The sequence below is a fragment of the Plectropomus leopardus genome, chromosome 9 (genome assembly GCF_008729295.1).
Source record: "Plectropomus leopardus isolate mb chromosome 9, YSFRI_Pleo_2.0, whole genome shotgun sequence".
NCBI lineage: Eukaryota > Metazoa > Chordata > Actinopteri > Perciformes > Serranidae > Plectropomus > Plectropomus leopardus.
In genome coordinates this window covers 22,246,635-22,269,108 of record NC_056471.1, presented here as the reverse complement: position 1 = coordinate 22,269,108, position 22,474 = coordinate 22,246,635, and the positions used below count along the sequence as shown (strand labels likewise).

Genomic DNA, 22,474 nt, shown 5'->3' with positions numbered 1-22,474 from the left:
GAGACATCCTCCACAACTTGGCCCCACAGTTTAGTGTATTTTAGGAAAGGATTGTTGAGTGAGTTATGTAGAAATTTTGACTCATTTTTCTCCACAGTGATGTCCCTTTGCATTGGTGGGGAAAGAGTTGTCATGAAAAAGTTTTACAGAACAATTTCTGCTAAATCTTTGATGTGCTACAGTTGGTGTCCTCTGGTCTTTGATTCACAACGTAAGCCTCTAATCCCCCCGATGATCAACACTATTAAAAAGGCTTTTAGTATCCATAGTCACCAGCAGACAGATAATCATCTCACAGATCTTAAATTGGTCCCAGAGTTTCTGTGATATTAGTAGAGCCCGAGTGACGTGAAGAGACAGGTGTTGCAAAAAGACGAAAAAAAAAGCCGTCTTTGAGCTGTCTCGCTTGCACCCCGGTCGATCTGCTATCTCTGCTCATTCACGATAATTAATTTCAACGGTATAATGTGAACTGACCTGCTATCTTTCACCGTGAAAGCAAGCAGAATGAAGAAACCTTTTTCTTTGTCTCCCCTCTGTGTCCCATTTCTCTCTTAATTAAAATGATAAATGCTAAATCCCAGCAACATCCTGTGCCCTGTTGATTTTGGCCAGAGAAAATGTATTTCCAAATTTGATTTGCTAATATTTGTCGATCACGGGTAATTCAGTCATTTGTCTTCCTTATGGCAGCCCAAATTGCCTGTACAACAAATAGATTGTACAACGCAGCACAGTTGGCAGTAACATCTCCACGGCACATTGACAGTGCTCTATATTAGTCCCAACCAATTTAAATCACGCTTCATATTATATTGTTTTATTTTCCAGCGAGGGAGCAATGACGTGTGCATGCTGAGGAATGCCAATTTAGTACATCTAACTTTACACATTACGACTCATTGCCCATGCTTCTTCTTTGAAGTCTGAAGGCCCGTCTCCTTTCGCTTCCTCTCTTCATCTGTCTCTCTACCTCACCGCGAGTGGATTTACCTCCCATTGTTTGAGGACGCGTTTCAAACACCCAGCTGACAGTGATTCATGTGCCAAATCCAATACATTTCAAATAAACCAGGATTAGGCAGACTAAATCCCATTTGGTGGGAAACAGTAACAGTAACTGATGTGAAATGCTTTTACAAACTTAATTTTGTCAACTCTCCGTGGTTATTGACGCAACACATGTGAGGCTTTGCAACTCCCCCCTTCTTCTCGCTCATTTCATCATCTTTTCCCTTTTTTCCATGCTGACATTGCAACCAAGTGCCGTTGTCCTCGTTTCAAGAAAATATATTATTAGGTAATCTCTGTCTTCATTTCCTACCTGCCGCTCTTCAAAGGCTTTCAAAGTCCTTCAAGAGGGGCAGCTGAGGAAAAAGACATAATTTATATTCCGTAGTTAACTAATGGGGGAGAAACAGGTGGTCTGCGTGCATTCCTTTCTTTCTTTTGGGGATTTGTGGTGGAGGGGGATGAACAGCACGATTCCCTTTGATTTAACTATGCATTGGTGTGTGTGTGTGTGTCCTCAGGCTTCCATAGATGAGCGGCTGAAGCAGCTCCAGGATGCTCACAGAGACTTTGGCCCTGGATCGCAGCATTTCCTTTCCAGTAAGTGTCCTCTACTATTTGAAGTTGGTACCTCATGTCGCACCAATCTGTGCCATGCTGTGCCAAGAGTGTGGGAGGGATAAAAAGAAGTTTACAGTTTTGTTATGATAAAGCTATAAAACACAGCCTGTGTGTTTGCGTGTGTATTTGGGTTAGAGGTGGAGCTGGCAGGCTTTGTTCGTCTGTCTTCATCAGTTCCAGCACGCTGTTGCGGTAAACATCCCCAGCGATGCTCATCAGATCCGTCATTGCTCTCATTTGAGCAGAGATACATATTTGTGAATTCTGTCTCTTCTTTTACCTGCTGCTCTTCAAAGGCTTCAGAGATATAGCAGGAGGGCTGAAGAAAATGTGATTTACTTTACCTAATTTAAACTGATGTGTGTTGCAGCGCTCTCTGTGTGAGTGGTGTGTGTGTGTGTGCCTCCAATGTCCTCACCAAACCTCCATCCAGTTTTACTGCTGTCACGCTGGCTCAGAGATGCCACACTGGGGCTTATATAGCACTGCCCCACTGCCAGCTCAGCCCACTGTACCCTGCAGGAATGTCTGGGTCTGCGTCTGTGATTTTTATGCACTGACATGCATTTATTTATCACACTCTTTGATGTAGCACATATGGAATGATGCAAATGGTTTTATTGTACACAGACATATTCGTACCATGGTGAACTGTAACTGAGTACATTTACTCAAGACTGTACTTAAAGGATGCCAGAGTTTCCCACACACTCATTTATTTGTGGCGGCCTGCCACGATTAAAACATCTGCCACCACTAATAGATTTTCTATTTTTGGGGTTGGACCATTCATTAGGAGCACTGCTGAAAAATATATACCATTCGGTTAATTATAGCACCACGCTGTTGGAGCATAGTGAGACTTAACTTTTCATTCTACTGGGTCAAAATGTTGACATTCAGCAGCTGATCGTCTTATCCATCGATCTGATCAGATCAGCTCTGAAAGATCAGCAGATCAATGATCCACCCCAGTAATCAGTAGTGTTTTTACACAGTGATTACACAATACAGCTGCAGCAAAGTCCCCCCTTTATATACCGTCCATGCATTTTTACACAAAACCAAACGACTGCAGCGTCATGCCGCTCCAGTGTGTGATCATACACTGCATCGCTGCATCCCGCAATCAAAAGAAATGACAGGCGTGACGTTTAACACAACAGTATCAGCCTTTAGTATGACATATAATATTTGTGTTGGCAGCTCTTTATAAACAGCAAGATCCCTCTGCCCCGGCCAGAACGGCGAGGCCGTATAACAGTGTGAGATTCTCTCCTTGTACAGTAGTATAAATGCGGCTACTAACTGTGCTGAAAAAAAAGGACATTCACATTCACAAATCTGCTAAACCTTCTGAATTTAGGGAGGGGGCACAAAATGATACAAAGGGACACACATACATTTAAAAATTGATGTGTCAGTATTAAAAGGCCTGCACTTGTATAGAGTCGTTCTAGTCTTTCACCCACTCAAAGTGCGTTTTCGCTACCTATCACATTGACACTCATATTCATGTAATGGTGGCCAAGGCCACCATTCAAGGTGCCACCTGTTACTCAGTTAACCATTCACATGCACTCACACACTGATGGCACAGCCTTGAGGAGCAATTTGGGGTTCAGTATCCTGCCCAAGGACACTTCAATAGGTGGAGCCAGGGATTGAACTGCTAAATTTCTGATGAGTGGACAACCTGCTGTACAGCCTGACACAGCCGCTCTGTTAAGAATCTGTCAATATGTCAGTCAAAGCTGACATTTTTTCTGCATAATACTTTCACATTTGTTAAATACATTTTGCTAATAATTCTTTTGCAGCCCTTCAAATGGAAGACCTCAATGGCATTTTTTTAAATTGTGATATTGGCACTTTTACTTAAGTAAAGAATCTAAATAGTTGTCCTGCCTCAGGACTTGCAAATGTCCTTCAGTCTCTGTGCGAGTATTTTTACATATGTTGAGCAACAACATACAAGTCTGCAATGTGCCGTACGGTGATACAATAATGTACAATAACATGGTGTGTGTATGGTTGCGTGTTTGCCACTGTATCAGTGTGTGTCAGTGTGTAAAGTATGTCTCTTGCATCTTCCAGTGCAGTCTGTCGTGTTTGATCCTCTGCTGGACCCCCTGTGGTTCAGTTTAGAGGCCGGTTTAAACGCTGCAGTCACCCTTTCTCACCGAGCGCTCTGCCTCCCGTATTGTATTAGGCCGTGCCAAACAAACCAACACTCTGTGGAAACCTGACACAATAGATGTGTCTCTTTGGCTTTACTGTGCCTGTTGTACACCAGAGTAGCTCTGTTAAGAAGGTCTGTATGGACACGCTGTGTGGACACGCTGTCAGGGACATTGTGCACAATGGGTTTTCATGCGTGACATGCCAATTCTGAAATTGATTTGGTTTCTGTGTGTGTTTGTGCAGGTTCAGTGCAGATACCGTGGGAGCGTGCCATCTCCCCGAACAAAGTGCCCTACTACATCAAGTAAGTGCAACTTCAGGGTCAGTTTCTGCATTGTGGGAATGTATGTACTTTGGCTGGATTCAGGTGGGGGTGTTTTGTAATTTTTATGACAAATGGGTATGACTACCATTTGTCTGTGGAGCACATTGGTTACATTTTTCTTCTCTAAGGTTGAGTTTGACCTTGATTTATTTGTGTTTCCAGTGTACACCAAACTCTTTTGAAACAGACTGTTTATGTTGTTGCTGCCATTTTTCTCAGCCTCCCTTATTTTTTATGTTGTGACATCACAATAGGGTTGAGGGCAGTTCAGAACAGCTTATTCAAATAGTAAAAACCATCACATCAAAAAGTTGGTTTAACGATATATAGAACCAGCTTTATAGCCAGATATTGCAACTTAATTGTCATAAGTTTCAATGCACCTATATAATCCCTGCAGTCACTTAAGCACAGTCAATTTACAGTCTCTGAAAGCGCTTGATTTAGCCACTGACATGTTCAGATGATTATGTCTTACTACATTATGGAAAGGATCCATACAAATATATACCTTTTTGTTTAACCAGAAACAGCCCTGATATCTACTGCCAGTACCACTAGACTCCATTTAAGTAAACCATAATTTTATCATCATAAAACACACTTCATTTGTCAACAGAAACAAAATAAAACTAACAAAAACCATTCTGGTTTGTCTTTCCACTTTTCCAACAATCACCAACTCTTTGTTAGGTTGAGATAAACTCCTAATTAACTCTTTCAGATGTGAAAATATACTGGCTCTTTACTGATTAAAATTAATGTTTTTTTAAATAGAGTCTGGTGGTTTTAGTGATGCTGATTTTAAGTCTGTTTCTGGTTAAGCAAAAAGGTCCGTCTCTGCAGGGGTTGTAAGGCAATTAGAATAGCAATCAGAGCCGAACAGTGGTGAAAAAGCACTTTCAGTGGATCTGCGTTAACAGTGTGATATTGCTCCAAGTGGTTACATGGCAGCATGTTTCATTACTGCAGGCTGCAGCCGTCTCACTCAATATTGAACCACTTTCAAAGCTTGTTGACTTCATTAATGACTTAGACACAAAAACATGCAACAATAGGTTCCAGATTTTAAAATACTGATGTTTACTTGTAACTTAACATTTGACATGTCAATCATAACAAAATATTCCTTTGTTACATTTCACCATGCATATATTGATAATTGCCTGCCTGCAAACCTCTGATGGGCTGACATCAGGGAGCGAAGCAGCAGACATACAGTATGTCAGTCAGAGGTGGAGGCATCAATTCAGAGGTCTCGAAGAAAGCTACCAGCTTTATGATTCTCTAATTGCAAAATACAGCCCAAATGTCAGATTTTCAAAGAGCTTTCCATTGCCCAAACATTTGCACAGAGGTAGCAAGTGAAAGCAGATGAATACTGAACGATTCAGGGAAGAGCCACTGTGGGTCCTATTTGCTTGAGCACTCATCTGTTTATCTATTTACCTCATCAATACTATCTCACCTTTAGAGTGCTGCTGGTTTTATCAATGAACCGAGAACGTGTGTGTAGGTTTGTGTTTATGCCTAGAGGATCTTTGTGTGTGCAGGTTTCTAACTGTGCAAGTGTTTGTACAGTTTGTTCCTCCGCAGACTATGAGTATTTATTTTCCTAATCATGTGCAACTGAACCTCGTGAGTCTTGTTTTAGTCTGCTAGTCAATTCTTTAAGGGCTTTATTAGTGTACCAAAGGGTGTGGGAGTAGAACATGAGAAGCACTTCATTGGATACCAATCAATGAGCGCTCTTACAGGTAAAGCGATGAGTGCTGCCTTAAAAGGCCCCTGGGTCCTGGCAGACTTCCAGCTTTGGGGTTCTCATTTATCTCGCTGTGCATGTCCTTTTTTATTGGACCTTATTTTCTGAATGTGCCCAAACACTCTTAGAAATGATGTTGCTAACTAGAAACCTATAGGGTTCTTCAGCTTGTTCCCATAGGTGAATTCTTCTCTGTTCCTGGCAGAACTGTTTTAAAAAGTTCCACCTGAAACAATTTCAGAGGGTTCTGCTGATAACCCAACATACAGGGTAATACCGAGAACCATCTGTGAAAGTGTTCTACTTAGATCCACATTTGAGAAGTTCTTGTGAGAACCCTATTATAGACGAAATCACAATGTCTGCTTACAATAACTTCCAGGTAGAAAATCACTGTATGTGACATACAAGAAAATGAAACGGCACTGGGCAAACGCTGCCTCAAATGATTAATTTTTAGGAATTTTCACCACTTTACCTTTCTGTCAGACAGCCCTAACTAAAGCTGTTACCTCAAAACAGAATCCATTGACAAGAAGAAGTCATTTAAGAACACGGGAGTCACGGGTCTACCGCTGCTTGATCTGTGAATGTGTAAGGTAAAGCAGGGGAAATATTCTGAATATAGCAGACACTTACACTGAGATTATTTATTTTTGGGTTGGTCTTTAAGGTGGCTGAAATAAATTTGGTGCGGCCCCCATTCACGTGCTGGTAGATTTGATTAATCAAAGAGGGAAGCAAACAACAGAAAATAAGCACAGCAGAAATGTCTGATGGATTGAACTACTACAGTTAACTACAAGACCTTAGATGCTACAGTTATGGCTGAAAATGACAACAGAGACAAATTAGTTTGCTGATATTTCCTCAGTGCTCACTGGGATTCAGTCTGTGGTGTAATGGTTCCAGTCCAAACTGTGCATGGGGGTTCTATCCAGAACCTTTCCACCTTCTAAGGGTGCTAATAAAAACCCATTTGGGGATTCTGTCAAAAACCCTTTTATATTCCAAAGGTTTCATCTAGAATCCACCCACTGGGGCTCTAAAAAATAGTAATTTACTACAAACAGTGGAGCTCTCTTTCACTAATAATAGTTTTAGTTCAAAAGGTAAGCCTGGGGCTAAGTGAACCACATCCAGCAGCTTTGGGCTTTATGAGGCTTCTAAAGGGCTGATGTGGTCCAGCGCAAACCAAAACACTCACGTTTCATGATCATGTTTTAAGAGGGTTGAGATTTTGTGAAATAACCACTGCTGCAGTCTACACTATTTCAGTGGTGTAGTCAAACAAAAATTAGCTCCAAATTAGAACCATATACAAAATGCTGTGTACCCCTTAAAAAAATATTTTAAAATTGGCAAACTATTTGGTATTTTTTAGCATGAAATAGTGTTATGTCGTGTTCACACTGGATGCAGAAGCACCGCAAATCACGCTGACTTTCCATGCAGATTGAGCTGTTCACATGAGCCATGGCACACCCGAGCACCCTGGTCGCCTTGCAAACTGCAGTGGTAGTTTCAGTGTGTGGTCTATTTTTTCTGCGAGTGAATCTAGCAGGAAAACAAACTGAAAATGTATGGTAAATGATATCAAGTGTAAAAATAAATATGATCTAAATGATCTGATTATGATAAATGATGAGAAATGATGTAATATGCATCCCATGTTTTCTTTTTTTCAGTTGTGTCTAAACATAGAGGAAGAGAGACACACAGACAGACACACACAGTCACACTTGCAGTTAGAACAGAGCTCTCCATGTGATTAGAACAGAGCATAGGAGTACAGTCACTTGTTAACTTACATGGAGAAATGCGCTTCTGGTGCGAACGACCAGGCAACTGCTGACAGGCGCCTACGTGACAATAATAATAAAAATAATAATAATTTTTTTACACAAATGGTTCTAAAACCTGCACCCCCTTAGGAAGATCCCTTTTTCAACCCTTATGTGAGTGTAGAGCTAGTAAGGGAATAAGAAGGTGGTGTGAATATATGTTTCAGATGCTTTATGAGTGGTGATTTCGAGTCGTGTCCTTGAGTGAAGCCTTTTAAGTTTCTGGCAGTTTATCTCCACCAGAGCAGTGCTACGTAACTTTGATGCCTCAATCTGAGTCATGTTTGACATATGTCTGCAAACCTGAAATCTCTTGTAAACAATGGTCACCCTATCCTGCCCTCTCATTTTTCTCTTTTTTTTTCCACTTACTACCCTCTGATCTCCTTTCTTTTACTGTCTGACTCACCTACCTGTCTCTGCCTCCCTCGTCTCATTTGTACTCGCTTTTATACCTTGATCTCTCTGGCCTAAAACTGTGCACCTCCGTTCTTGGCTGCTTCACGAATTCTTCCGTCCTTTGTTTCATTTGTCTGTCTTTCCCCAGCCATCAGGCCCAGACAACGTGCTGGGACCATCCAAAGATGACAGAACTGTACCAAGCACTGGGTGAGTATGGAGACAATTAAGGCACCCTCCAAGTCGTGCTCATTCGCCCAGCACCCCCACTGGGCTGCGGCAGCACCAGCAGCACGGCACCATCGGGGCTCTGCTTTGAAGTCCCTGTCACACAGCTCATTAAGGGCCCTGTATTTCAAACACCTTAGGGACTACATCTCTACTGTCATTAACCTACGAGGCCCAATTTGCCAGCGCTGTGATTGCTTTTTGCTTAGCCTTTAATTAATTGTGATTAAACGACATCATGTGTTTTACTTTTAATCTGATCTGACACGGAGAGCTTTCAAGGGAGATAGGCGTGCTGTCGCATGCACCCGCTCAGCTAGAGACACACGCATGTGCACATACACACATACAACATATACGCCACTAATGACTTCTGCAATGGTGTGATAACCAGGAGGAGAGATAGTGATGGTGTCTAATTCCTCGATGGCAGGGTGGAGTGGTGCAGGATGGGTTTGTTTTCCTTCATCTTTTCATTTACTCTAATCTCTCTCTATCTCTCTCTCTCCTTCCATTAGCGGATCTGAACAACATCAAGTTCTCAGCATACAGAACGGCCATGAAGCTACGGCGAGTTCAGAAGGCTCTGAGATGTACGTACAGTATTTCATTGACGATATTTCTTGCCTGCAACGCTTGAATGGCTGGTTAAGTGATAGACTGTTATCCTGCACCATCAGTAATCCGTTATGACAAGCTCTCTTGGGGAATGAGATATAACGATTAGCTGTGGCACATTTCTTTATTCAGTTGTCGAAGGGATCATCGCTCCTTTCTGCAGTGTAGTTGAAAATATTCTCTCCATTACCATTGGCTTTAAAAAGCAGAAATCAAAAGTATTGATGAACTCAAGAGCCACTAGAAACCACTCAACCGCCGGATTCCTCTCTGATTTTCATCACGGCCTGGATCGTTGGCGTACTTTAGGTAATTAGAGCTATTAATTGGTCCATTTGACTTACAAAAGAGAAGGCAATTAGTTTTTGCCGCATGGTTGAATGTGTGCCCTTCAGGGTCACAGCACTTGTTGTATCCTACATGGGCCACACACTCATTTTCTGCCCATTTTTATGCCTCTGCGCTGGCAACAGCATGGGTAGAGGCATTATTCATTTGGCTGGCGTGTATCAGCTTTCCAACCACTTTGGATTAAACCACACCCACTTCCACATAATGGGCCCTGGCTACCGGCTGTCAAGGCCAGATGATTGGCTGCCAGCTTACTTCTCCAAGTATACCAAAGATACTTCATTAAAGAAATCTGAACCGTCTCTGGTAATACTCACTATAGCGGGCAGAAAGTTGGGGGCTGGATTAAAGAGGCGTCCTATAGCTGGGTCCCCTGTGAAACGGGAGTTTGAGTTCATCATAAACTTTGAACGCCACCCTTGCTTAAAAAAACACTGAGAAAAACTCCACCCTCTCTTCTCTCTCCTCAGAGACAGGAAGTTGGGTTTCAATGCCCTCTGCCTCCTTTATGTATCTGTGTGTGTTGTTTACATGTGTATTCCTCCCCAGTGTTTATCTGTTTTTCACAGTCACTGGCTTAGTTTGCTAGGCATAATTTAATACATTACTCATTACCTGTTACTCTTATCACACAGAGCTGGTTGAAAATTAGAAAAGTTTCACATTAACCACCCATGTCACTATTCTCCAAGCTACTGTAGCTGTTCTGTTTTGAGTAGACAGTCCTTCAGTAGCTCAAATACTGCCATTGTAAACCTGAGTCTAAAATCTGATACCTGAGCACTCCCTGCCAGATTTGCGAACGTTATGGCTTTGTAGTTTCCGAGTTGTGGAAAGTGAGTCCGAGGGAGTGCAGGTTGGGCTAGCTAGCAAACAGCAGGCACTGTGGCAAGTGACCCTGGCTAGCAGGAGGCTGGCAACCAATCATTGAGCCTGGTCACCAAAAAAAACCCCAAAACACTTAATGCCTTTTTATTAAATTCCTCCAAAATCTGAGCCAGAATATGTTGTATGTTTCTGCAAATCATACATATGATGTAGTTTAGATAACATGTATATGAGCTTAGTTTTGAGAGGCTGAGGGGATGGCAGATGGTGTTACACCAAGGCAAGACAACAAAAGAGGACATTTTTTAAGAAAGTTTGGGAAATTTCCTAATTTGTTTTTGGCAACAAAACTGGGTATGTTAAGACAAAACATAATCCTTTTTTAACCATGACCAAATGTTTTTTTTTGGTACCTAAACCTAACCATATGTTAACTAACACTGCATTGTCACAACAAGTTGAACATTTTAATGTAAAGAAATTTTCTACAGATCTGCTACAACTGAAACATACAAATGTAGCATATTAATGTTTTTAAAATGCCAACATTAATTCTGTCAATTAAAGACTAAAGTCTTTCAATATATATTGTGAGTCTGGACAGACATGGATTTGAATTCCCACATAACTGTTTGGTGGACGCGTACAACTGGGAGGAAGTAATTCTGGTTTTAACTACTAATTCTTCAGATGCTTCTCTTTGTGATGATTTGTGTTATTTTAACATCCTTTGCTCTCTCGGTTTTTTCGCTACCTCAGACTTGGCCTTTCATTCTCTGTCTTCATGCTCTCAACACCTTATTCTCATATATCTTCAATCACCTGCGGTGCTCCATCTCCCACTGACTCCAGATGAACAACTATTTGCCGCTGCAAGTGGCCAATTTCGCACTTTTCCTTCCTCATGTTCACCTCTTTCCTTCTCTTGCAACCTTCCTCCAACCTTCTCTCCATTATGTATCCCGAGCTGCTGTAATAAAAACTCAGCATGCTCAGACCACTGTGAAAAACCTTTTTCAATGACTCTTCCTCTTTCTTTCTCTGGCCCGCTCTCTTATCTCATCCTACTAGTTGATATCGTTACAGAATTTAATTGCCAGGCTGCCTTGATAACAGAACTCTCGCTCTTTCTCTCTGCACACTTTGTGAATGATTGAGCAGTGCTGCACAAGAGCCCATAGGAAATACATTTTTAGGTGATTCCCTCACAACCCTGAGAATACTCCTGTTATCTCCTCTCTCTGCTCTAGCTCATTATCGTGCTATCCAATTATACCTGGCAACCACGGACACCCTTTTAGCTCCACTCCTAGGGATAGGCCATCAAATTAGTTTAGAAGAGCGAAATCAAATTTGTGTCACTGCTCTTGAAACATCTGGTAGGGCTTAAGTGGGCAAAAAGGGTGAATAAGCACTGTGCTATCGCCTGTGCTTTCGTTTGCTGAGGTGACGATGATGGTCCTTCTCTGTGTGTTTGTGTGTGTGTGTGTGTGTGTGTGTGTGTGTTCAACAGTGAATGTGCAGTCATGCATGCATGAACATAGGTGTTCCAGCTCCAGTTTGCATATATGAAAGCCTGTGTATGTGATTTTTAAATGATGGTCATTGGTGGAATATGACTTACAATGCAATACTCAAGTACTATACCTAAGTACAATTACAAAGTACTTTACTGCAGTATTTTCAGTGTATGCGACTTTATACTTCTCATCCATCACATTTCAGACAGAAATATTGTACTTTTTACTCCAAAACATTTGTCTGAATGCTTTGGTCACTTTGCAAGTTTAGATTATCAAATAAAATCTAAATCAACTAATACATTCTTATAGCAGTATATAAAATGAAACTAGCCTCACTTTTACCAGCTGAAACATTAAAGTGATGAACATGCTAATACATAACATTTCTAATCCAATTATGTAATAAAAGTTGTTGCCATGTTGGGCCATTGAGTACTTATACTTTTGATACTTTAAGTATATTATGACGCTGATACTTTTGTACTTTTACCAAGGTAAGATATTGAATGCAACACTTTTTTTAGTTTTACAAACAGAGAATTGCTACACTGTTGTGCTGCAAATTTAACTTAAGTAAATAATCTGAAAACTTCTTCCACCACTGCACATTGTCAGATAGCTCGTGTTTACACTTTGTATTAACATGCATCCTGGGTGATCGGAGCATAAGTGGACAGCTCTAAGTACCATTGTCAATCACCCACTTGTTTCACAGTGCATCTTGAAATCTGATCGATAAGACCACATTCTTAGGTGGATGCATACAGCCACTTTCTTTCAGCAGTGTGTACACTCGTGCTCAGCTATGCAACTATGAAGGACCACCTTCTCAGCTGGCTCGCTCTGCTTCAGTGACGCTGTGTGTGTGTTGTTACTCACTGACAGGGTGAACCACAACAGCTTGTAAGATGATAGAATGACATCTAGCTTTTGGTATTGTTTCGCTTTTTTCTGATACTCGTGGCTTAATAGTGCCTGAACCAATACTTTTGCAGTTAACAACGTAAAATAATGTTTTTTTAGTCGTCCACATTGCTCTCCAGCTCATCAGTGTCCACTGCTCCTCTGAGCTCGAAGTGGATGTTCTTCTGTTCCAGATAGGTCTGTTGCTTTGTTCCCTATAGCAATAGTAATGCTCCATCGTGGATTATCTTTCTGCTCACAGTTAGCAGTATTATCTATTGCTCCCCTGCATTGGAAAAAACCCTATATCTCTCCATAGAGCCATCCACAGTCTCCCACTGTGTGTTCCCGCAAGGCAAACCAGTAAATAGGCACTGAATGGTGCATATAGCACGACCGGCCTCCCGCTGGTTAAAAACAGCAACATGTTTGGTCGCTGCAAATGGAAATGATGGATGATGTATGTGCATGCAGCAGGGAAGTGAGATCTGATCACTAGTGTCTACTCAAGATGCATGAAGAGATGCATCCTAATGCCAGGTTTGAACATAGAGACTCAGAGCTGTCCACCCAGATCACCCAAGACTAATGGTAATACCAGGTATAATCAGGTTTAAAAAAAGTGGTTTTCCGGGTATTTTTTTTTCTTCAACAAGCATCTGTGTTTGTTTTTAGTGGATTTAGTGGCCCTGAGTAGCCTCGTGGAGGTGTTTCGGGAGCAGGAGCTGCAGCAGGGGGAGCATGTGATGGACGTGGTGGAGATGATCCACGGCCTGACGGCTCTGTACGAGCGGCTGGAGGAGGAGAGGTCCGTCCTGGTCAACATTCCACTTTGTGTCGACATGTGTCTCAACTGGCTGCTCAACGTCTACGACAGGTGGGTGAGCTGCAGTGAAATGTTTAGAGTATTTATAAAAACCTACTAGTGTTTACAACTGCATCGGGTAGTTTTTGCTTAAACAACAAGTTGGCTAATGAGGTTAGTGTTTACGCAGACACAGAGCAACATAGGTATCCCTTTGGAGTCCAATAATGAATATAGTGCGTTGACCACACAGGTTATCTGCATGCTAATAATCAAAATAATGAGGTAAAGGTTCATTGTTAAGTCATCCTCAAAATCATTATAACACGTAATCAGTGAAGACCTTAAAGGTTGGTAGAGCCAATTTCACACATGTTTACGGGTCTCAAGATGTGCTCCTGCAAAGATGAAAAACGTTTTATATAGCCTTTTATGAGTCCAGAGGGATAAATTGTCTCAGTTGAGTCAGCCTTGGTTAAGGTTAAAGACTACAAGTTTGAAAATGAAAACAATCCTAGGAATTAGGAATGTCACAACATCCTGGTATCGACTTGGATATTTAAAACTGAAATATTCACATCATTGTCAATTGTTGTGTCAATAATCCAGCACCTCTTTCATCATTTCCAAACTCAGGGCAGTTGATTTGCATTGTGGGTAGGTGCCAGGCTTTGACGAGAAAGAAGAATTAGGTAGTTGATGTGTTTCTGTCTCTGCTGCATCAAGTTTGATCCCTTTTTTTCTTCATTGTGAGGTTACAGTGTTATATAGATTGCAATGCTAGATCAGACCAGTGCTCCTTTTAAATGACACATTCATCTCTGTCACATAAATGCTCGTAAAGACTTGTCCTATGGAAGATTTTGTATGTGTTCAATGGAATATACTTGCACTCTATCAGTGTTTTTGTTACTTCACATGTGACTGACATTGTATATTGTAAATCTAGAGTCTGACCTTCTATCCAATGAATTACTATTTCAACTATTACTATCTGATTTGATACTTTATGAGCACACAACTCTCCAGGGTGGCTTTAAATGCAAGATATGGGAGTGTCACTTAGGTACCCATCCATGACAGTGATTAATGGTACTGTATGATGGTCCCATACCAGGCCTTGAAATGCTGCAGAGCTGGGTGTAATTCTTTAGCACTGTAAAAAAAAATTATTTTTTTTTACATTGCACTCAGTCATTTTAGCAGATGGTAGTATTGCAAATAATGGATCTTTGGGAAAAACACATTATTAATGCACAGACACTTACTATGTGTAATCTTATGCTACTATAAACAGTATCAAAACTATTTTTTAATGCTCCTCACAGTCCTCGGACAGTCTGTCTGCAGATTGTAAGTGGTTCAACGGCTTGTTGTACAGCCTTCTATAAAGAGCCACAATGTGGCTTAAGCTCCAGTAACAATGTCCAGGCAGAGGGCCAATCATCCCTTCTGAGACACAGTAGAAACAAATCCTCTTTCACACCAACTTTCACCCCCATCTCTGCTCCTGATTGACTGTTCTGTGGCGTCTCCAAAGAGAAAACACCGAACACAAAGGCAGAGATACAGGAATAACTCTACGAGTGCTGTAAATTCAACGGGTAGCTCTTAACTACTCGCTGCTAATGAGGGATAATCACAGACCTTACCCTTCGCATAAATTTAAGTAATTGCATTTTGTTTCTAATAAATAGCAGCAGTGAATCTGAATGAGAGGTGTGCATGTTTGTGTGTCCATTTCTGTCCGTGTGTTTGCATTACAGTATATCAAAGGATGTGTGTGTGTCCTCCAGAGGCGTGTCACACTAGCAGGGCATGCAGGAGTGACATGTCCCCTGAGGAGCAGCACTGGAGTGCATATTGAAGATAGCATGCGACACACAGCAGAAAGTGTGTGTGAAAGGTGCTGACAGCCAGCCGCCCCCACGTGCTCTGAAGCTCCTCTCGACCGACTGCAGCCCCGAATCTAACAGGGAAAAAGACAGTAATGCTCTCCTTATCACTTCTCATGTTCCTCCATGACTCTAACGTCCTGGCCCCAGGAATGATACACTTCTTGAGGGTTTAATATATTGACGAATTACAAAAGCACTGGGCCTCTCTTACCAATAGATCTGAAGAAGAAAATCTCTTCTTAAAACTCAAGATGATTCTAACACTCACCAATGTTTTCTAATTTAATTTCCTCTCAGGTAAGAACAGAATATACACACACTGAAGAGCACGCTTGTGCACACTGAGTGCTGATATGTTTGTTCAGAATTACTGATTATTGCATTTTCTTCAATTCTACAGCTGTGTATTATTATAGCAATTAATTTACAATAATATTGTTTATCATTTATAATCCATCCATCCGCTATCTGTAAATGCTTATCCTACTCAGGGTTGCAAAGAGGCTTGAGCCAATCTCATCTGTCATTAGGCGAGAGGCGGGGTACACCAAGGACATGTTGCCAGACAACCGTTGAAGCTCACATTTACATCTATGGCATGAAATATTTCAATTTCCTCTTCTCCCTTCTCATTGTCTCTTTCAAACACACGCACACGCACACGCACACGCACACGCACACGCACACGCACACGCACACGCACACGCACACGCACACGCACACACACACACACACACACACACACACACACACACACACACACAGTGAGTGCTGTTGTGTTTGTCCCAGTCCTCAGTTCTGATGGTTGTGCTACTATTACGGATAAAGTTGACATTTTATTGGTTGTGTGATTGATTAACGCATATTTTGAGTATCCCATGCAACATTTTGTGTTACATTATTTCCATTATTGACAAAATATGACAGCTTGTTTGGTGCCTCTACTTCAGAACTGTTGTTTTTTTATGTCTGGGGTCCAGCGCTCCGCTGTGTTTAGACTGTAGTTCAGGTATTCTTGACTTTAATTTGCTCAGCTTTTCCTAATCCTCTTCTTGTTGTTCTTCTCCTTTGTTTTTTTTTTCCTTTTTCATTTTCATCTTCTTTTTCTTCTTCGTCTTCTTTTTTGTACTTCCTCTTCATCGTCCTCTCCTTTGTCTGCATCTTTTTCATCTTCTTCTTTCTTCCTCTTCTTCATCTTTTTCTTCTTTGTTTCTTCTTCTTTATAGTTTTCTCCTTTGTCTTCTGTGTTTCTTCCTCGTCTTCCTCTTAATCATCTTCTTGCTTGTCTTTATTGTCATCATCATCTTCTTCTCCTTCGTCCTCATTGTCTTCCTCTCGTCTTCTTCGGCTTAAATTTCTGTGTGCATCCTGCAGTCTCATGCCTTTATGGGAATTGGCGGGACTTTTATCTGTACTAATTACGAGCAATTGGCACGCGCTTTCAACTCACGAGGTCGATGGGATTCAGTTCTGCAGTTTAAGAATGTGCCATGAATCTGTGCCATAAATGTAGAATTTTCTTAGGACCTTCCTTAAGAACAAATTTAAGAAAAACCTTAGGAAGATATGGGTGACTGAAGCTCAGTCTCCCCTACTTTGTTTTTAAACACATTCTCAGCTCTGAAAATTTAACTCACTCTTTGATCCAATTTTATACTTCATTGATCTGCTTTTCTCTGATGAATGTGACGCTCTTGATTTCTCACTTAACGATTCAAACGTTAATTTGATAAGCCTGTGGTTTCTGCCAATGCTGCTCAGCTCGCCAGTAAATTCTTCCAGGCAGCGTTGGCACTGGAGCTGTGAAAGCTCTATACAAACAGTGACGGTGTGTTTATGTGTTCATTTCAAGCAGAAAAAAAGTCATGTGACCCTTTAAGGCTCAGGTCAAGGCACAACAGTGTCCATCTCACTGGCCTTTCTGTTGGCCAGTGATCATTTATTCTATTTATTCAGCACCTCTTATTCCCACAAATGCTGTGTGTGTGTGTGTGTGTGTGTGTGTGTGTGTGTTTGAGTGAGTGAGTGAGTGAGTGAGTGTGTGTGAGTGAGTGTTTATGCAATGTGCATGCATGTGTTTGTAAGCGACACTGTGAGCTTATTAATGCTCTTCTAGGCATAAACCCATGGACTCAACACTTCATTGAGTCCCTGTAGTGCCTTTAGGTATGCTGGATGTGCTCTAATGCAATTTCACAGTGTTGCACTGACCTATACTGCACAGCTTTGACCCAAGTAATTCCTCCTCACTTTGTCCCTCCCAGCAGGGATCAGCCAATGTATGAATACTTTGCTGCAACACAATACAACTTGATTTAACATCATTCACTGTTCAAAAAATGTTACTTTACAACTCCTTTCTTCTCTTTCTTTCCGCTAGTGCTCGTAATGGCAAAATGCGAGTTCTGAGCTTCAAGATGGGATTGGTGAGCTTGTGCAACGCAGACGTCCAGGAGAAGTACAAATGTGAGTTTGATGCTCGCTCATGTGCCTAATGCGTCTCCTCAACTGCAAACAATGAGCCAAAACAAAACGGCCCTGATTGCCAGTATTACATAAAGACATCCACTTAGTCTAATGGAGGAAATGAGTCAGCTGCTATAATGGAGAAAGCTTTCTTTACGTCTACAAAGTACACCGGGGGCATTAAAAGGATTGCTTGCCAAAGACACCATTCATGAACACTCCCACTCCTGTTTTTCTTCAAGTCAACTAAAGAGCTAAAGCACTCCCTTCCTCCTTTTTCAGATTTTGTTCTATTGAAGCCCCAGTTCACAAGTCATCATGTAAATATAGGCATTTGAAATGATGATAGCTGTACCTGGAACAGCTTGTAGTTGATACAAGATCAGAAACAACACTGCCAAACCTCTGCCAGGATTATTCATGCCTGGCACACCATCTGTGTCAGCTCTTAAAGACTGAGAGGTAACAGATTTGCCTTCAATTGAACGGTCCCCGAGGTGAGTCAGCCTTCTTTTTCTGGGTTCAGGTAGACATGTGGTGGCCTTAACAGTTTGTCATTTCACTGACTGATCCCGTTTTTTTTGCCAGTTCCGGACATCAACGGAATAATATTTGCAAATAAATCTGAGTCATTTGCATTGAGATACAGATGGTGGGTGTTTATTCCATCATCACCAGTCTTTGGCTTGAGATTCAAAAAGAGGAATATTTGCTTGACTTTATTGTACCAGTCATTTTTCATACTACATCTTCCAATCCGAATGCATTTGAAAAAGCACATTTAACAACATGAGTTAACCAGAGTGCTGTACAATCAAAAATTAAAACCATAAAACAATGCAATAAACACACAGATAAGTTTAAAATGTTGTGATGTTGTGATATGTTAAAATAATCAAAGGAATATGGCAAAGCGCATACCGAATTAAAGCAGAGGAATAAAGATGTTTTTTAAGACAGGATTTAGAGGCCATCCTCACATGCAGAGGCAACTCATTCCAGAGTTTGAGGGCTACAGCTGGGAGGCAAATTAGGATTAGGGGCTTTTATTTAACCTTTGCCTCTGCACAAACATTTTGCAAATATGAGTATCTGTGCTGCTTTCACAACTAATTTAACAAATGCACCAATTACTGCTCTGCTACTGACTTCTGCCTCTTATTTTCTCAACAGAAAATTAGCATTTGCAGCACTTAGTTTAAGCATTTGCTAATCAGCACTCATACAGATGAGCCTGATGAAAATAAGATTAGTTATGCAGGTATTTTGTTGTAAATGAAAGTATTGGAAAAATGAAATCATGTCAGTCCATCCAATACTTGTTTGTTGTTTGATGTTTATGTCTGGATCTAAGTGGTTGCAGTCCCCACTATGTGGCAAAAATAATTACAAAAGCACAGTAGTTGAGCTTGTTAGAGAAAATAAATGGTGCAAAGTTGTGTTATATCAGCTAGGAGTTTAGTTTGCTCGATAATTCACCACCTCTTAAAACTAAGATGGTGACTATTGTAAACAGCATACCTGGTAAACAACAACATGTTAGCATTGTCATTTTGAGCATGTTAGCATGCTGATGTTAGCATTTAGCTACAGCCTCATAGAGCTGCCAGCATGGCTTAAAACTTGTGCAATCATGTTGATGGTCAGTGCAGTCATTTGAAGTGATCTTTTGTGTGTCCTATACTGATTGAAAAAATTGCTGCTCGTGTAGCCACACTGGTCAATGCTCCAATAAACCCATGTTTACCTGGTACGAGATGTAAACTTAAGTGAAGATTTTAAACCTAAAAATAAGCGAGTGCAGCCGCAGTTTAGTTGGGAGATTCATACTTATTAGTAATTACTGAAAACTCATAACAGACCTAACAAACAAACTTAGTAATGGGTCTTTATATAGTTTGTGTTTTGTTCAGCAAACTCCACTAATACCATTATCTCACTGCAGAGTTTGCAACATTGCAGGCTGCACATTTCAGATGTAATAGACCTATATACTGTGGGAGTGCCTCCATAAAACACGCCCAAAACTCTCTATCAAACAGCTCAATGTGAACATTTAAAATGTCAAACACGCCTCAGCACTGGTTATGAGAACTATATAGAGAAGGCTTTTTAACATGCAGATGTTAAAGCCAAGTGTTGTCCCCTGTAGGGTTGAATAAGTACACAGAGAGGGGTATACATGGGATGCTTATACTGGCATTGTGCAGCAGCCTCACACGCCTGTCAGCATTCATCTCTTCAGTGATAGGCAGAGAGTCCCAGCTAGCTCGCTAAAGGCCTCATTCAGAGCCTGACAAGACTCCACTTATGCAGCTCTTTCATCTCCAAGCAGACCAGCCAGGCCACTAACACTGATTCTGTCTCTGTTTATATGTCACTGGAGTGAGTTTTATTCCACATAACTAGGGTTCGTCACCCGGTTGTCGAAGATTGGAGGCTCATTGTTTAAAAAATAGATGAAAAACAGATATGTGGACGTTTGATTGACAAACTCAGCACACAGTTTTTATATTTATGCGCAAGTTGTGCAATTATTTTGCAGACACAGTGCCACACTTTTTAAATTGTGGATGCCTGCCTTTGTAATTAAAATCCCGATTTACATTTTGCTGAGAACATGTAGCAATAAATATAGATGTTCTAAATCAGCAGATGTAGATGTGTAGGAGAAATATATGCAGATGCGATGACAATACAAATAACTTTCTTTCATGCATATAAATGCAGTGTGCAATTATTGCTGTTACACACAGGTCTATAATCAGCATTATTAATATATTACTGTATGTTTTTTCTGGTGGTTGTAGATTTATTCCGTCAGGTGTCTGGTCCTGGAGGTTTGACAGACCAGCGCCACCTCAGCCTGCTGCTTCATGAAGCCATCCAGATCCCCCGCCAGCTGGGTGAAGTTGCTGCTTTCGGGGGCAGCAACGTGGAGCCCAGCGTCCGCAGCTGCTTCCGCGTGGTGAGGAAAGAGTTACAGCCATGCATGTAACGCCTAAACACGTTCATACATGCTCTAGACCAGTGGTTCCCAACTGGTACCTTCACAGAGTGCAGATTTCTCCACAGTCTTTTTTTCAGGGTCCACACATAATAATTGACTACATACTCAGTTTTATTTCACAAAATGTAAACAACATCTGGTTTAGAACCAGGGCTATCGGTTAATGCATTAATTGCGGGCGATCCCGGCCGACTTCATGAGGCTCTACTGGGCTACGTTTTAAAGGTGATACTGATATCACATGAAACTAGAAAACCTAAGAAATCCAGTTGTCCCATCCGTGTCAGGCTAGTCCCATGCAGTTTTGGGCAAAAACAATGCAGTTTTTTTTTTTTTTTGCATGCAGCGTAAATTGATGACAACAAGCAACTGCATCACCAAAGAATCTCCACGGATCTGTGGATGAATCTAAATTGAAGAAATTACTCTCAGCACTGCTAAATGGTTGGAAACTGACTGCAGACCAGTCAGCCAACAAATGCTCTCATTTGATTCCTAATCATGACACTTTTGTAACTATTGCTTTAATTTGTCAATATGGACTTTAAAACTGTTTTTAAATGCAAAAGAATGGAATTGTAAACGTGATTTAAAAAAAAAAAAAAAAAAAGCAATTAAATGGGATTATTTTTGGAAATTCTGCGATTAATCGCAATTCAAAAAAATGTATCATTTGACAGCCATGCTTAGAATACAAAGAAATAAAACTTTCAGAATCGAAGTTTGTTTTTTTACAAGCTTGACATGTTTAAAGGTCACTTGAGGTCCATTCAGTCAAGTCACAACAAGTCTAAAGTCTTAACCTTCAAGTCTCAAGCATTCCCACTGTGTGGTTAGAATCAGTAAGCTAAGTTAGTTAAGAAAGAGTCATTCATGTAATGTTCTTTGTGATATTTATAGTGACAGATGACGTCAGATGTTGCGGTCATCATATCACAGGTTTTTGAGCTGCAGATCCTAATTAATCCATAATCGACAACATAATACTTGAATCCCAATTTTATTATTTTTGCACAAGCTTCATTGTGCACTGGCCTCCTTTAATTGTACCAGGCTATTTTTAAACATAGTTTTGCTATTTTTACTAATTCTATTAATTACCATACAGGCATATAGTGAGTGAGCTTCAAATCATCAGAAAAGAACTTGTCTAAGACCAAACTATAAATACAGAAACAGTATTTTAAAGGCTAAAAACTTGAAAAATGAATGACAGAATCAAACATTTCCCTTTAGATGATTCCCATCGGAAGCAAAGTATAAAGAAATTATGATGCCGGCCCATTGTGTTTCACTGACATCAGCAGAGTTCGACTTTCCTTCAGAGAAAATGGAGTTATAATTATTTTACCTAAAGAAGTCCCAACTCGACCGAACATATTCAGAGTGTTGCATCACAAACATTACATCACATTAATATTGCATAGCATTGCCTTTAATGCACATGAAGTACAGCCAGTGGTAGATAATGCATGATGTTTCTAAGTGATGTCCAAGAAGTCTTAATGAGAAAGTTGCTTATAGAATACAATCTCTCTGAATATTGATATGATGGAGTGAGGTCAGAGAGTCCAGCGGCGCACAGAGCGAGAGCTAATGAGGAGACATGTTCAGCGCTTGAATTCATTTGTCTTTCTCCCCTTTTCTTGTTCTGAATGCGTCTGTTGTTGAACGTTTGGTGCAGGTTGCGGGAACTTA

General features: G+C 40.8%; 1 protein-coding gene across 1 annotated transcript in view; it reads left to right on the top strand.

Annotated features, from left to right (window-relative positions):
- Positions 1 to 22,474, top strand: part of drp2 (dystrophin related protein 2) — a 105,089-nt gene that overhangs the window by 52,921 nt on the left and 29,694 nt on the right. Inside the window, exons 8-14 of the mRNA XM_042493960.1 lie at positions 1,533 to 1,611; positions 4,060 to 4,120; positions 8,295 to 8,356; positions 8,893 to 8,967; positions 13,273 to 13,474; positions 17,681 to 17,766; positions 20,577 to 20,734. Of these exons, the coding sequence (XP_042349894.1) occupies positions 1,533 to 1,611; positions 4,060 to 4,120; positions 8,295 to 8,356; positions 8,893 to 8,967; positions 13,273 to 13,474; positions 17,681 to 17,766; positions 20,577 to 20,734 (723 nt within the window). The remainder of the gene's footprint in view (positions 1 to 1,532; positions 1,612 to 4,059; positions 4,121 to 8,294; positions 8,357 to 8,892; positions 8,968 to 13,272; positions 13,475 to 17,680; positions 17,767 to 20,576; positions 20,735 to 22,474) is intronic.